Source organism: Anguilla rostrata, chromosome 14, assembly GCF_018555375.3.
Source record: "Anguilla rostrata isolate EN2019 chromosome 14, ASM1855537v3, whole genome shotgun sequence".
NCBI classification, from domain to species: Eukaryota; Metazoa; Chordata; class Actinopteri; order Anguilliformes; family Anguillidae; genus Anguilla; species Anguilla rostrata.
Window position 1 is genome coordinate 4,422,301 of NC_057946.1, and position 13,303 is coordinate 4,435,603.

Here is a 13,303-nt window from a genome sequence, read left to right on the forward strand (position 1 = left end):
CAGGTGACACTCAGGCGTTCGTCCGGCTGTGGTTCCAGGCCTGGACGCTCCGACGGACCTGGAGGTGGTGGACCAGACGGACGAGACGGTCACGCTGGAGTGGAAGAACAGCAAGGCGGCCGTGGAGAGCTACCAGGTCAAATACAGCACCCTCTCCGGGGCCCAGCACGGCGCCATGCACTTCCTGCCCTCGGCTGGCGAGGTCACACTGGCCACCATCACGGGTAAGGGTCACGTGACCAGAGGGGAGCATGTGCAGAAGCTTTCTGCTGTAGCTATGGTGGTTGACAAAGGCACTGACTCCTTCTCTAATTAGAAGACCTAAGGGTCCTCAGAGCCACTCAGAGCAACCATTTTATGGACAACATTGCGAAATACAGCCCAATACAGCCAAAAGTATGAACTCTGTATCTGCTCGCTTGTAGCCCTCAACAAGGCAAGGACAGTATTGCTGTATTCTACACCGAGGTGTCTGCCTCCGCTATGGGTTAAGCCAGTACTCACCTGAGTCCAAATAATTAAAATAATGACTTTGAGCACATGAAAATTCCAGTGTTTTCAAAAAAGGGTTTTTTTCTAATCTTGGAAAAAGTGTCACCGAGGCTCCCCCTGCATCTGACCACTGATGTGGGCTCTTTCCAAAGAGAAACCTCCAATACCCCTCATATACTGTGGCCCCTACTCTGGAAGCTCTCCTTTCTGTCTCATCTGCACACGGGTTCCCTGAGGGTTTATTGTCTCACAGCTGGTGCTGGGAGGTGGCGACTGACCGCGCTCCTGAGTTTGGAATGGGTGGGTGGTTTTTTTTTTTCCATCAGGGAGGGGGTGTAACCCAAAACCACCAGGTGGGCCCAGCCGAGGATGAGTTCAGGCTTGTGGCCTGAGGGTGGTGGGAGACGCGCCTGTCTGGAAGACTCGCTTCTGTCAGCAAGTCGAGGCTCAGAGGCTGCCAGTGGCACAGTTCGGCCAGGCCTTAGTCTCTGGAACGGGCTGAAGTCACACGGGGACTTTGAGTGGAAGAGAAGAAAGAGAAGCTGTGGAGAGGGTGGGGGTGGAACTGTAGGTGGGTGTGGTGCCTATACTTTGGTTCATCAAAAATGCCAATGGCAAGCACAAAGCAGTGTGGTGACCTAAACGGTCATTTTCCATTTTATATTAAATCACTGCTCAATTTCCTTTGCAGTGAAATGCCTAAATGTAATAATAAAAAAGACATTCGCAAGGGACTACTCATCCAGCCTTAAAGCTAGAATGGCACTACAGGTCCTTTCACTGTCGAAATGAGAAAAGCGGCTGCTTTTCCAAGCTCATTTTGACACAGTATTTATTTATTTATTTTTTGTCAAAGAGGCTCATTCACAAGCCGTCCAGTCTAGTATCTGAGGACTTGAAGGGAGCCAGAGAAAGTCACACTCAAACGTGGAGCAGTTTCCTGGTCCGAATCGCTCCCACCGTTCCCTGGAAACCATTTCCTGTTTGGAGGGCTCCCGTTCTCAGCCCCTGGAACGCCCTCTCGTTTCTTCACCGAGGTCGTTAATGTGATTTATTACGACCAGAACCTCGTGATTTTATTGATAACGATAGGGTTCCTCGACACGGGGTCTTCAAAGAGGGTTCTGCATGGCCTCACACCACCTGTGGTGGTTGACAAAGGGTTCGCTGGAAAGTCCTAAATCGCGGGATTTAATTTAATGGAGGCTTCAATGTCAGGGGCAGAGGAGGCTATCTCAAGGCCTCTTTACTGTTTCATGGCAAATTCATTGCTTTTGGAAAATGCAAATGCCCATTTCTTTTTGTCATGCTTCTTGTCAATGTTTACATTTTTTTTTTTTTTACTCATTTGTCTGTGTTATGTATGTTCTTTTATGTTCCTTAAACCATCAACCTGCCCAGGGACTGCAGATGAAAATGAGCCTGCATGGCTAAATCTGGCACATTTACATGGTGCACCTAAGTTCTCATGTTTATTAATTTGCACTGTCCCTTTCTTAAATAAAATAAACCTAAACATTTTTTTATACCTCTCAACAAAATGTTTAAAAGTGCAAGGACAGCAGAATTGGCCATAAGGTAGAATTGTGGTTGAAACAGGGAGCAGCTTGAGTCTGTAGATTTACAGAAGTGACCAGATATTTGTCTTTAATGGGATATTGAGGTTACTCGAAATATTATTTGTATAACTCATCCAGTTGGGTATGATGGAATTGTTTAGACAAAGTGAATGTGAGAATATTGTTGATTTAAAAAGTCATACAGGCAAAAACAGTAACATCCAGCAGTAGAGAAATATGATGTGGAATACACACCACTTCTCAGCATACTATCTGCATACGCCCCATAAGAAAGTGATAATAATATACATTTACTTGTTATAATATGCATGCGCTGAAGTCTGCTTTGTAATTTGGAATAGAATTAATGTTTCCTCAACATAGGCACATATTGCTCTCTTTTATGAGAACGCTTTCTTTATGGTGGGCAGTCAAGCCTTTGTGGGCTATGCGCTTTGCCGTGATCAGTTTGTAACTGTATTTATTTATTTATTATCCTTTATTTAACCAGGAAGGTCCCATTGAGATACAATATCTCTTCTGCCAGAGAGTCCTGGTCAAAATGGCAGCAGAAAAATAAAAGTTTCATATTTAAAAACATACCAAAAAAAAAAAAAATTAAATAATAATAATAAGCACAGGTGAGATAACCCAACCCGTCTCCTCCCCTGGCGAAAGGTCTGACCCCCGGGACGGAGTACGGGATGGGCGTGTCCGCGGTGAAGGAGGACCGGGAGAGCCTGCCGGCCACCACCAACGCCGCCACCGGTAAGGCCTGCAGCTGTTCAAACAACGGTTCCCCACCGCTGACGCTCGACGGCTAGGAGAACCATCCATCTCGCTTTACTGCGCGCTTAAGCTACTGGGTACTGGGTGCAGCCGGCAGTGATTCACTGCAGCCCTGAGGATCCGAGCGTGTTCATTAAATGTGACGATTTGGGGGTTCCAAAGAAGTCTTTTTGAAAAAAATAAATAAAATAACCTTCAGCATTTATGTGTTTGGTTCCAGGTTACTGGGAAATCCATCTCTCGATGACAGTTGGCGATGATGGTTTTTCCGTTTGCGCAAGGTCTCTTGTGTCCTAGCCATCTTCTTACCCGTGTCTCGCGAAAACAAATTCGACGCGTGGACGTTTGCAGAGAGCTGCCGCACGTGCTCACCCTAACGTCCGCACCCCCCCTCACCCTTCCCCCCTCTGCCAGACCTCGACGCCCCCAAGGACCTGGAGGTGAGCGAATCCACGGAGACCACCCTGACCGTCGTGTGGAAGAAGCCTCAGGCCGCGATCGGCATCTACCGGCTCGTCTACTTCTCCACCGACGGCAGCATGGAGGAGGTGGAGATCCCGGGCTCGGAGACCACGTTCACGCTGACCAAGCTCACCCCGGGCATGCTCTACAGCCTGTCGCTGGTGGCCAAGAGGGGCAGCCAGAAGAGCGAGCCTGCCACCCTCTCTGCGTCCACAGGTGAGTGGCACGGCAGCTGTGGAGGTCCCCCCGGTCCTGGAGGGTTGTGGATCTGGGTGTTTTTCCCCTCAGATGAGATCCAAATGGTGCGGAAAGCACGCAGCGTTCTTCTGTTTGCTCTGTCCAGAACGCTAAAACGCTTCTCAGGTTCTCCGTTATGGACAGGTTAAAGAAGTCTGGGGTTCTGCGCGGGTCCTGGTGGATGTAAGCCCGTCTGTTGTATGTTTTCAGGAAGCCAACAGTTGTCCCCTCCCGCTAGGAATCATTCTTTTAGCATTCTGTAGGTGAAATCGATCAAGCTAAGAAAGGTGCTTTTTAGATACACCCATCAGAAAACCTTTCTACGCAAGGATGAGGCAAGAGAGAAGGGTAGTCTGACTTCACAGAAGCGAGAGGGAGACACGCGTAATAAAATCAAGATTTTTATTTGTTTACGCTGGTGTCCTGGGCGCCACGTTTCCTAAAACCGTAACTTTCACGAGACGACCTGTTCTATTGCAGGACAAGGGAAACAAACTTTATGGCAGACGGCAGATTTACAATACACAAGGGGAATGCAGGTTTGACTGAGAATAATAGGCCTTTATTGGATTTTTTTTCCCCTTCCAGGAAAAAGCAGAGCAGGACAGACTGTGGTATTGCCCATACAGTGTTCTCTTTTAGCTTTTGAGAAAGGTCATCACAATGAAGAGACAGGTTATTGCTTTTAATGAGACCAGGCTATGCTTGCAGTAAAAGCGATGTCATTGCAAGATCCACAGTGAGATATCCACCCTGCTTTTTCACCTATAGGCTTGATGCATGTGTTTTAGTGGGCATATATATCTATAAGTGAGGGTAGGAGAGTTTGGACCAATCTACAATCAATAACCTAATGCTTATTGAGCAAAAAACAATGTTTTGTCAATGCCGTTTGGTCAAATCCCTTAAGTTATTTCAAGTCTAAGCCCTTTTCAAATTATGAGTTGCTGAAAAGATCACTTGCACAAATAGCCTCATAGGTGAAAAAGCTTTGGATTAATACTGAATAAACACAGTGGTGGCTACAAGACAGAAAGGCCCGATCCAGTATGTCTCCAGCATGAATTATTATTATTTTTAAAAAATTTGCCTTCATTTCCTCTGTACAAATGTAGAAAGAGCCCTGCTCTTAGTTTGGCCTTTTATATACGTAAATATTAGCATGCCGATGAAACTGAAGGCTTATGTAAGCTACTGGACTTCATGACACTAATCAGCAAAGCCTGTCCTGTTCATTTATGCCAGCACAATGCACTTTTGAATAATTGCAGTAACTACAACAAATGACTGTGACGATTTATGCACACTATCACTTTCAGGAGCTTAGATTATCGTGTGAAACATCTGTGTAAACTAAGAGTTCAAAATAAACAGAGAGCCAACAGAAGTGTTGAAATTAAACAGCTGCAGTATTAAACAGCAGAAGTAAGAAGACTGTGACCTTGCAACAGCTTTCCAACAACAAGCACGAGTGAAGCAAGATGGAGAACACCAGTCTAATTTTAACTTGTTGTCTCTTGTTGTTTTTCCTTGTAGCTTCTTTCACATTTTATCTAGCAGACTATATGCCTGAGCTGACCTCGACCAAAAGCTCAGAGGAAAATGTCTTTAGCTTACTGTCAGTAGATGGCATTGACCCTGACTCCTCTGGGATTGGCCGAGAGGATCCAGAAATGACTGCTCTGACTGTATCGGGCATAACGTCTAATGGATTTCTTCTGTCTTGGGAGTCAAAAAACGTGCACGATAGTTTCACCGTAGAATGTAGAGACTCCATGGGATTGTGGGATGTGGTGGAGATTCAACTCCCCGGAGATGCCGTAGGCACTAGGGTTGAAGGCCTGAAGGCATCCACCTCGTATGACGTAAGGCTTTACGGAGTAAATGGTAGCCAGAAATCTTCACCACGGGCAGCAGTTGCTGTTACAGGTATATATCGTTTTCGACTGCCCCGACAGCCAGCATTATCCTCCTACGCTCTGTCGAAAATGAATACCTTCTTTCCGAAATTAAAATGACTGTTTCAAGTGGCAACTTGGATGCGGATATCGAAGGGATTGCATGACGGGTTTGCTCCCACGTGTGGTAGAGCGACAAGCATGGAATGACCGTAGGAAATGCCTTAGCATGCGTACCGAAGAAACCATTGCCATCATCCATCAAAAAGTGGCCACTGGGCCCCATTGCCATCTCATCTCCATAAGCATGCTGGGAAGGCCTGGCCTGAGACACAGAGGGAGTTGCTTTTCAAAACGCTGACAACAGGGTTTCCTGGCACATATAGGTTGAGAGGCAGATGATTCCACAGTAGGCGTCTGCATCCTGACCTGAGCCTGACCGGACCCGAAGGTTTGCCGTGATTTTTGTCGGTTATTGGACCTATTTTTATATCTGTGACATTTGGATCTGATTGGGTACCGGCCTCTAGGCCTTACTCACATAACCGCTGCCAGTCCGGAAGTTTAAAAATAGTAGCGTAGCAACAGTTCCGCTACCTGTTGACAACGATTGGCAACAATGGCTCAAAGCTTCCGGTGTTCTTTGCGTACCGTTGTGCTTAACTAGCAAATTGAAACAGCTGTATTTGCCAGCACAAGAGTGACAGACTTATTAACTTCACATTTAACAGAAGGAAGAATGCTTTAAAGCTAGCTGGCTAGCCTGTTCTGAAAAAGAGGAATGGCGACAAATGCATCAATGTCACATTAAACAGAGAGGAAAATTACACTAAAGCTTGCTGGCTAGCATGTTCTGTTCATTACCTACATTAAAATGTAAGTTATTCCTCCATTTTGCAGACATACTTTATGCAAGCACAAAGAAAAAAAATGAAGTCACTCCTGTGTTGTTTTTTGCAGTGGTGCAAGTGACAAATTTATTAACGTCACATTTAACAGAAGGAAACGCATGCTTTAAATAAGTGTCAAAGCTCAAATATGGCTGCATTAATTTGCTAGTTGACCATAATGATACACTACAGAAAACTAGAAGCTTTGCTTTGCATCATTGCAAAGATGCAATGTTGCACAGCCACAAGTACCTATAGCAGCTTTCCTGTGGGAAACTGCATTATTTTCTATTGTGTTGTTGGCTTGTTATTTCAGCGATCGAGCACTATCGGGTTCAGGCTTCGAATTTGCCTAGAGCTTGTCAGGCTGGTTCGGGTCAGACTGTAAAAACGTTGGGCATAGGTGGGCTCAGTCCTCATTTCTAGCCCAATGCAGACCTCTATTCTACAGTGGTAGATAATGAGATTTTAAAGCACCAGCAACAGGCAATGATAAAAATGGTTTATCTCTTGTCTAATAATGGCATATACCAAATTTGCTAGTTTCAAAGACAATTTGCAATGAACTTTGATGATGACAGAAGATCCAGCATGGTCATTAGTCTTATTTGTCTGCATAGGTGAATTGACGATGAGCCCTGAAATTGAGATCCTGACTCAATATGGACCCTGGCAGGCCCATTAATACAAAATTCTCTGGCTGGCTAAGATCAAATCATTCCCTAGTTTAAGCATCTTAATTTTAATTTTAATCATCTACAATCTCTGTCCCTACACCTCTTCCAACAACCATGATTTACTCTCACTTTACTTCATCACCCTCATGTTCTTTTGAATGTGACGGACATTCAAAAGTTAAGGAGGACTCCAAAGAATCTAATTTGTGACCTCCAAATGAGATTCTATGCCTGGACCCTACAGTTAATTTCCTTAACTGGTTCTGTACCTCCCTGGTTCGATGTTTTAAAAGCAACTATCAGCTCTGTAGGCTAGTGCCAAGTCATCACCATTCATTCTCATTGCTTTCCATTCCATTGTCATGCCATTTGTCCATTTATTTTATTTTATTTTTGGCTTGTTTGACCGTGCATCAGTCAAGGTCCGTAGTGCCCTGTGCATCTTGAGGCTACCTACCTTACAGGTGAATGCTGCACAAAGGTATCCTGCGATCTGATGCTGCAACCGCAGTGCATGGCTTCTTCATCCTTTTGAAGTGTACGGTGTACTTCTGTGTCAAGCAGACTACACGGAACCTTCAAACAATTAATGGTGCCTTCCGGAGCCATTAATACGCTAGCTGCCCGCCGTGAATGAGTTGCCTGCATGTGGATATCTGTGGTCCGTGATAGCAGACGGCCTGTGAAAACTGCATCTGTGGTGGCTGTGGTTGTGGGGATTGTATTTCCTGCTAAGGATCGACCATTACTCATTGGAATGAAGTGACGACTGAGATGCACAAACTTGACGATCACTTTTCAACCTTCAATAGACGCAACCAACAAGTGCAAATGTACACACGTATGTCTTGCTTTGCTGGTTGAGCGGTAGATTTTCATTAATGCCTGGAGATTCCCTGTTGTCTCTCTTTTGTTCCCTTTCCCAAGCAATAACTGAAAGCAAAATGTTTTTCCTCCCTTTGCAGGTCAGTTTTTTGTTTGTGTAGTTAAACTGTTAATCCTTTAAATGTACTTTTGTTTAGCGCCTGAGTCTACCACAATGGATGTAGTCGCTCTGAGTATAAAAATGGCAACAACGCCAACAGCTCCAGACCAGGAGCCAGACTCCGTGGTCACGGCACGTGATTCTTTTAAACCCAAAGCTCTCACGGTCAGGTATCTGTTCGGCGGGTCTGGGGATGAGCCTGACAGTTCTGGTGTGGAGCCCCTGGGAGAATTCTTTACCACTATGGTGGTCCAAAAGGGTGCAACCAAAACAGATGTAGCCCCTACCCGGGCAGCTCCTGTGGGAACTTCCAGCATCTCTCATGTGGAGATGAACTCCACGACTTCACTGAACTCTACAGCTGAGCTGAACTCCACGGCCCAGCCGGGCTTCTTGGCTGAATTAAACTCCAGTGCCAACCTAAACTCCACGGCTCAGCAGCCAGCCCACCAAGCTCTACCACCATGTTAAACCGCAAACTAACTACGCTGAGGCAACCCCAACAAGCCAACTCAGGCTCAGCTGGACTCTGGGCCGACTGAACTCACACTGGCCGATCAGGCCCGAGCCAAGCTCTACCACCATGTTAAACTTCATAGCAAGACTAAACTCCACAGCTGAGCCAAACTCCACAGCTCAGCTGGACTCTTTGGCCGAGCTGAACTCCACAGCTGAGCCGGACTCCAGGCCCGAGCCAAGCTCTACCACCATGTTAAACTTCATAGCCAATCTAAACTCCACAGCTGAGCCAAACTCCAGTCATATAACTCCATGGCTCAGCTGGACTTTGGCTGAGCTGAACTCCACAGCTGAGCCGGACTCCAGGCCCGAGCCAAGCTCTACCACCATGTTAAACTTCATAGCAAAACTAAACTCCACAGCTGAGCCAAACTCCACAGTCAATATAAACTCCATGGCTCAGCTGGACTCTTTGGCTGAGCTGAACTCCACAGCTGAGCCGGACTTCGTGGCTGAGCCAAACTCCACCACTGAGTTAAATTCTGCAGCCAAACTAAGCTTCACAGCTGAGCCGACCTCCATGCCTGAGTCTAACTCCACGGTCGAACTAAACTCCTTGGCTAAGCCAAACTCCACAGCTGAGCCACACTCCACCACTGAGTTAAACATCGCAGCCAAGCTAAGTTTCACGGCTAAGCCGAACCCCACAGCAGAGCCAAACTTCACAGCCGAGCACACCGCTTCTCGCGCGGTCACGGTGCCCGGAGAATCCTGGATCACGCAAGTAAATGGCTTGTCTCCCGGCACCCTTTATGAGGTTAATGTGTACGGGACCTCAGAGGGAGAGAGGAGTAGATCTCTCCCCACTCTTGCCACCGCAGGTACATCAGTTTCACTAATCATTTATGCTGCCACCAATAAAAAAAAAAAAAAATCTCTCTCCATTCTTCATCCCATCAATGGTCATCTCTTATGCCCTGTTCTCTGTCCTGTGCTCTGGTCTGATAGCTACTGAAATGGGGGGGGGGGGGGAATGAACACTCAGGGCCGGTTTCACAGACACAGATTACGTTTAGTCCTGGACTAAATTTGAGTTTTGTATGAAGAATCTCAATTCAAAATTAAATTTAGACTAGGTCTAAGTCTTAATCTGTGTCTGCAAAACTGGCCCAAAGTGCATACCTATGGGTTGAGCGCAAGGCAGTTTTTGCTTCTGAAGAAGGGAATGCTGGAATGAGAGGAAATGGATGAGAAATAGAACTTTCATTTTTGAATGAAATTCTGACTTAATGACTTTTTTCGGACTGCCCTAACATTCAACTTACAAATTATAATAGTCAGTTATCCCTGGCTTAATAGCATTTGTCTTTAACGATCTGAACAAGCAGCACCAAAATTATCATCAACGGCTTGGCTTAAGTGTCTTTTTTTAGAAACGTATTTACTAACTGACCTACCAATGAATATTTAAAGCAAGTATCGACTCTGAAAAACAACAAGTGAAAATATTGGTTCTTTAATAGGACCAGTGGATTGGCTTGTACAGTAACTGCAATTGAAAGATGAGACTTTCCCAGTCATACGTTCAACGTGGCTCCTTTAGATGCGAGGATCAAGATAGGCCAGGAATTGAAGGAAGGGAGGGTAGTTGGTATATTTTAATCAACAAAGCACAGAATTCTTCTCCTTTCATATTGTTCATCATTTCATCCATTCATTTCATCTGCCATCTGATTCATCGATTTCTTATCTGTGCTTTTTTCCATCATATTTGATGTTAAGCCTGGGAATTTTGAACTGAAAATCATGTATTCTCTGATTATATATATATGTTTGAATAATGTTGTGTGAAATACCGACTGAGGTTGAGTTATGTTAATGACCTGCTTATCTGTGTAACATCTAATCTTTACTCTCTCAAAAGAAAATACTTGACTGAAATGCTTGTAGGCTTAAACATACCGCGCAAATCTCACCCACCTCTCCTGCAGATCCCGTGCTGATGCATTTGTTTGCTGCTCACTTGATGCGTTGACTATGTTTTGATTTGTTTGTTATCCAGTGGAACACAAGCCCCTGGTGGGAAACCTCACCGTCTCGGACTTGTCCTGGGACAGCTTCAATGTGTCCTGGAGCCCAGAGGAGGCCGAGTACGAGGCCTTTTTAATTGAGATTGCAGAGATCGAGGGTGGCGACCAGGTTGCTAACCACACCCTCTCCGGCGATGCCCGGAGCCTGGGCATCACTGGGCTGAACCCCAGCACCACTTACAGGCTCATTCTGTATGGGGTGCACAAGGGGGAGATCTTAGAGCCTGCTTTTGCCGAAGTCACCACAGGTACCCCACCCCACCCCACCCCACAACACCAACCACTTGCCAACACTTCAGTCTCTTCCCACTCCTCTTCAAACTCCTGTGCGAATTCTCTCTTCCCTCTCTTCTTCTTCTCCTTCAGGCTCTACCTCATTCATTTTTTACCCTCCAGATCTGTGGTGTCAAGCAGCGGCTCATGTCACACCAAACATCATCCTGCTCTCCCATCTCCATCTCCATCTTCATCATCTCCACACTCAGAAACCTTCTCACAGCACTGCATGCGAGGAGCACGCCGCCCGCACCCCTCAAACACTCATACGTCATTGCTCTCGTTTTCCTCTGCACTCACAAACATGGTTTCCATAGTAACAAAGGTGTCATCTACCGTTCTCGCCCTCCAGCCACTGTTGTCAGTCTTGGCATCAGGAGTAGGGTGGGCGGGAAGGAGGTCTCGTTGGCCTGCTGCCCCGAAACCCTGCCGGCCGTCAGCTTCACCCCGCACCCCGCCTGCCCCTTCTTCCCAAAAACGAGTGCATGAGACCTCCTCCTCCTCCTCATATGTGCATTGCACGGTGAGTTGTCCTTGTTGTGCTGCAGTGATTGCAAAAAAAGAAAAAAAAAAACCCAAACCGAACATCATCCAAACCAGTCATCCATTCATTTCATGTCATCATCGTCATCCTCATCATCATGACCATTATCATCAGCATAATCCTCATCACCCACTCACATCTGCATCCCACATCTCATGATCACGGCCCTTAACACCCTAGACCACCCATCTGCCTGCTGAAACCTGCCTTAACCAAGTGACTGAGAAACGGTTGGTTGCTGAACGCGCTGTGTTGTGTAGTCCGTGGCCCTGTGTTGTGCACGGAAACTGAATGCGTGCATCGAACTGAACGCGGAAACGTTTGCTCATCTGGATGACCTTAACACTTATTTACATGTAACGGTGAGCTCCTGAAACGCCACCCCTACCCTGCTTCACTCCCCCTCACCCTGTTAAGAATGACCAGGTGGTGACCGTAGGCAGTTCTCTTCTGGTAGTGATCAGACTGTTGGTAATTCACAGTGTACGGTGTTGATCCATTACAGATATAGCATTTTTGGTGATTGCAAATGCTGAACCTGGGTTTTCAGAAAACAAGCAGAGCAAGGTAGCTGCCTAGTTAACTACCTTCACAACATCCTGTTCAAAACAAATATATTCTTGGGACCCGTTTCTTATAAGTAGTAAAAATCTGATTAAACATCAATACCCATGTGAACAAGTGGAGCAAACAAAAGCAAAGTATACCAAATATTGTTGAGCTAGTCACCTCTTGGTTCACTAGAAAGCTAGCTTGCTAGCTAACTATGAATGTAGAATTCTTCATAAGTTCCATTTTTTCATTAGCAAATATATTGTGCATTTTGTCTCATCAGAAACTGATTCAGGTGCTGTTGTCTTTACTGGATTAAAACCTACCTAGACTGGAGTACCTGTACATCCTCAGTGCTCTGCATTTTGCTCTCTGATGATTTCAGTGATATTGCCTATAGGATTGCTTTTGTTTAAATCTTTCCCTAGAGATGGGATTGGCTGATTATGTCTGTTATAAGAGTGACAGGCTATGATATGGGGATGTACAGTAGCTCCTTAGCTCATATTAAATTCTGGCTTTAACGCGAAGTCCGCATCACCTACTGTATTACCTGCAAATTAGGTACTGTTTTCCTGAGACCAATCTTCTCCACCTGGTGTTTCTTCACATTCCTCTGTCTTGTTATATGTTTTTGTGCATGTCCCTTTGTCATCAATCATACAACTCTTCCCACCCAAATAATGCATTTACCCATGCAGAAGAAACAATAGAAAGAATTAGCATGACTGACTATTACTTCTTATTGAACACCCATTTAAATTATTATATTCTTTGGACATAACTGCAGCAATTCAGTTAATTACAAAGCTAGTATGGTACCAATAGTGCACATATGGAATTGATGGCATGCATCTGGGGAGGTACAGGGCAGTTAGTCTTACGTGCATACACTGTAACATTGCCTGACTTAAGGGGGGTTCTTTAGCAGTTGCATTTACTCAAAGCTAGCTGATGATAATATATATTTAAGGTTTTCAAAAAGCAACACTAGCAACGGGAATGCACTATGTCTGTGGTTGATATACCAAAAATGAATCGGGTTCATGCCATGTTACATTTTACACTGGAATGAGCTGAAGAGCCTTTTTTCGTTGGTCTTCATGCTCCAATAGTGTAATAAATTCATAGGTGCACAATGCAGTTGTACAATTCATAAACTGGTGTTTATAAGCTAATAACTTAAAAAACACATTATTGTATTAGTTGTTCCCACATATATTGGTGCATAACAATATATTCTTCTTTGTTTCTTCCATATGGGATAAAGGCTATTTGTGTCCTTCACTAATCCATCTCCCTTTGAGCAATCTGTTCTGACACTACAGTGTATTAAAACAAACGGGTTTTGTGAAAATGCAACTTTGCATTTCAACCTGATAGTATGCCTCAA

General features: G+C 45.2%; 1 protein-coding gene across 4 annotated transcripts in view; it reads left to right on the forward strand.

Annotated features, from left to right (window-relative positions):
• The window catches only part of LOC135239180 (tenascin-like), a 64,509-nt gene that overhangs the window by 31,507 nt on the left and 19,699 nt on the right, over positions 1–13,303 (forward strand). For 3 of the 4 annotated variants that reach the window (XM_064307673.1, XM_064307675.1, XM_064307674.1), the window contains exons 8-11: positions 39–224; positions 2,730–2,819; positions 3,255–3,518; positions 10,511–10,786. In XM_064307673.1, coding sequence (XP_064163743.1) covers positions 39–224; positions 2,730–2,819; positions 3,255–3,518; positions 10,511–10,786 — 816 coding nt within the window. The remainder of the gene's footprint in view (positions 1–38; positions 225–2,729; positions 2,820–3,254; positions 3,519–10,510; positions 10,787–13,303) is intronic. The other variant, XM_064307677.1, reaches the window with a different exon arrangement.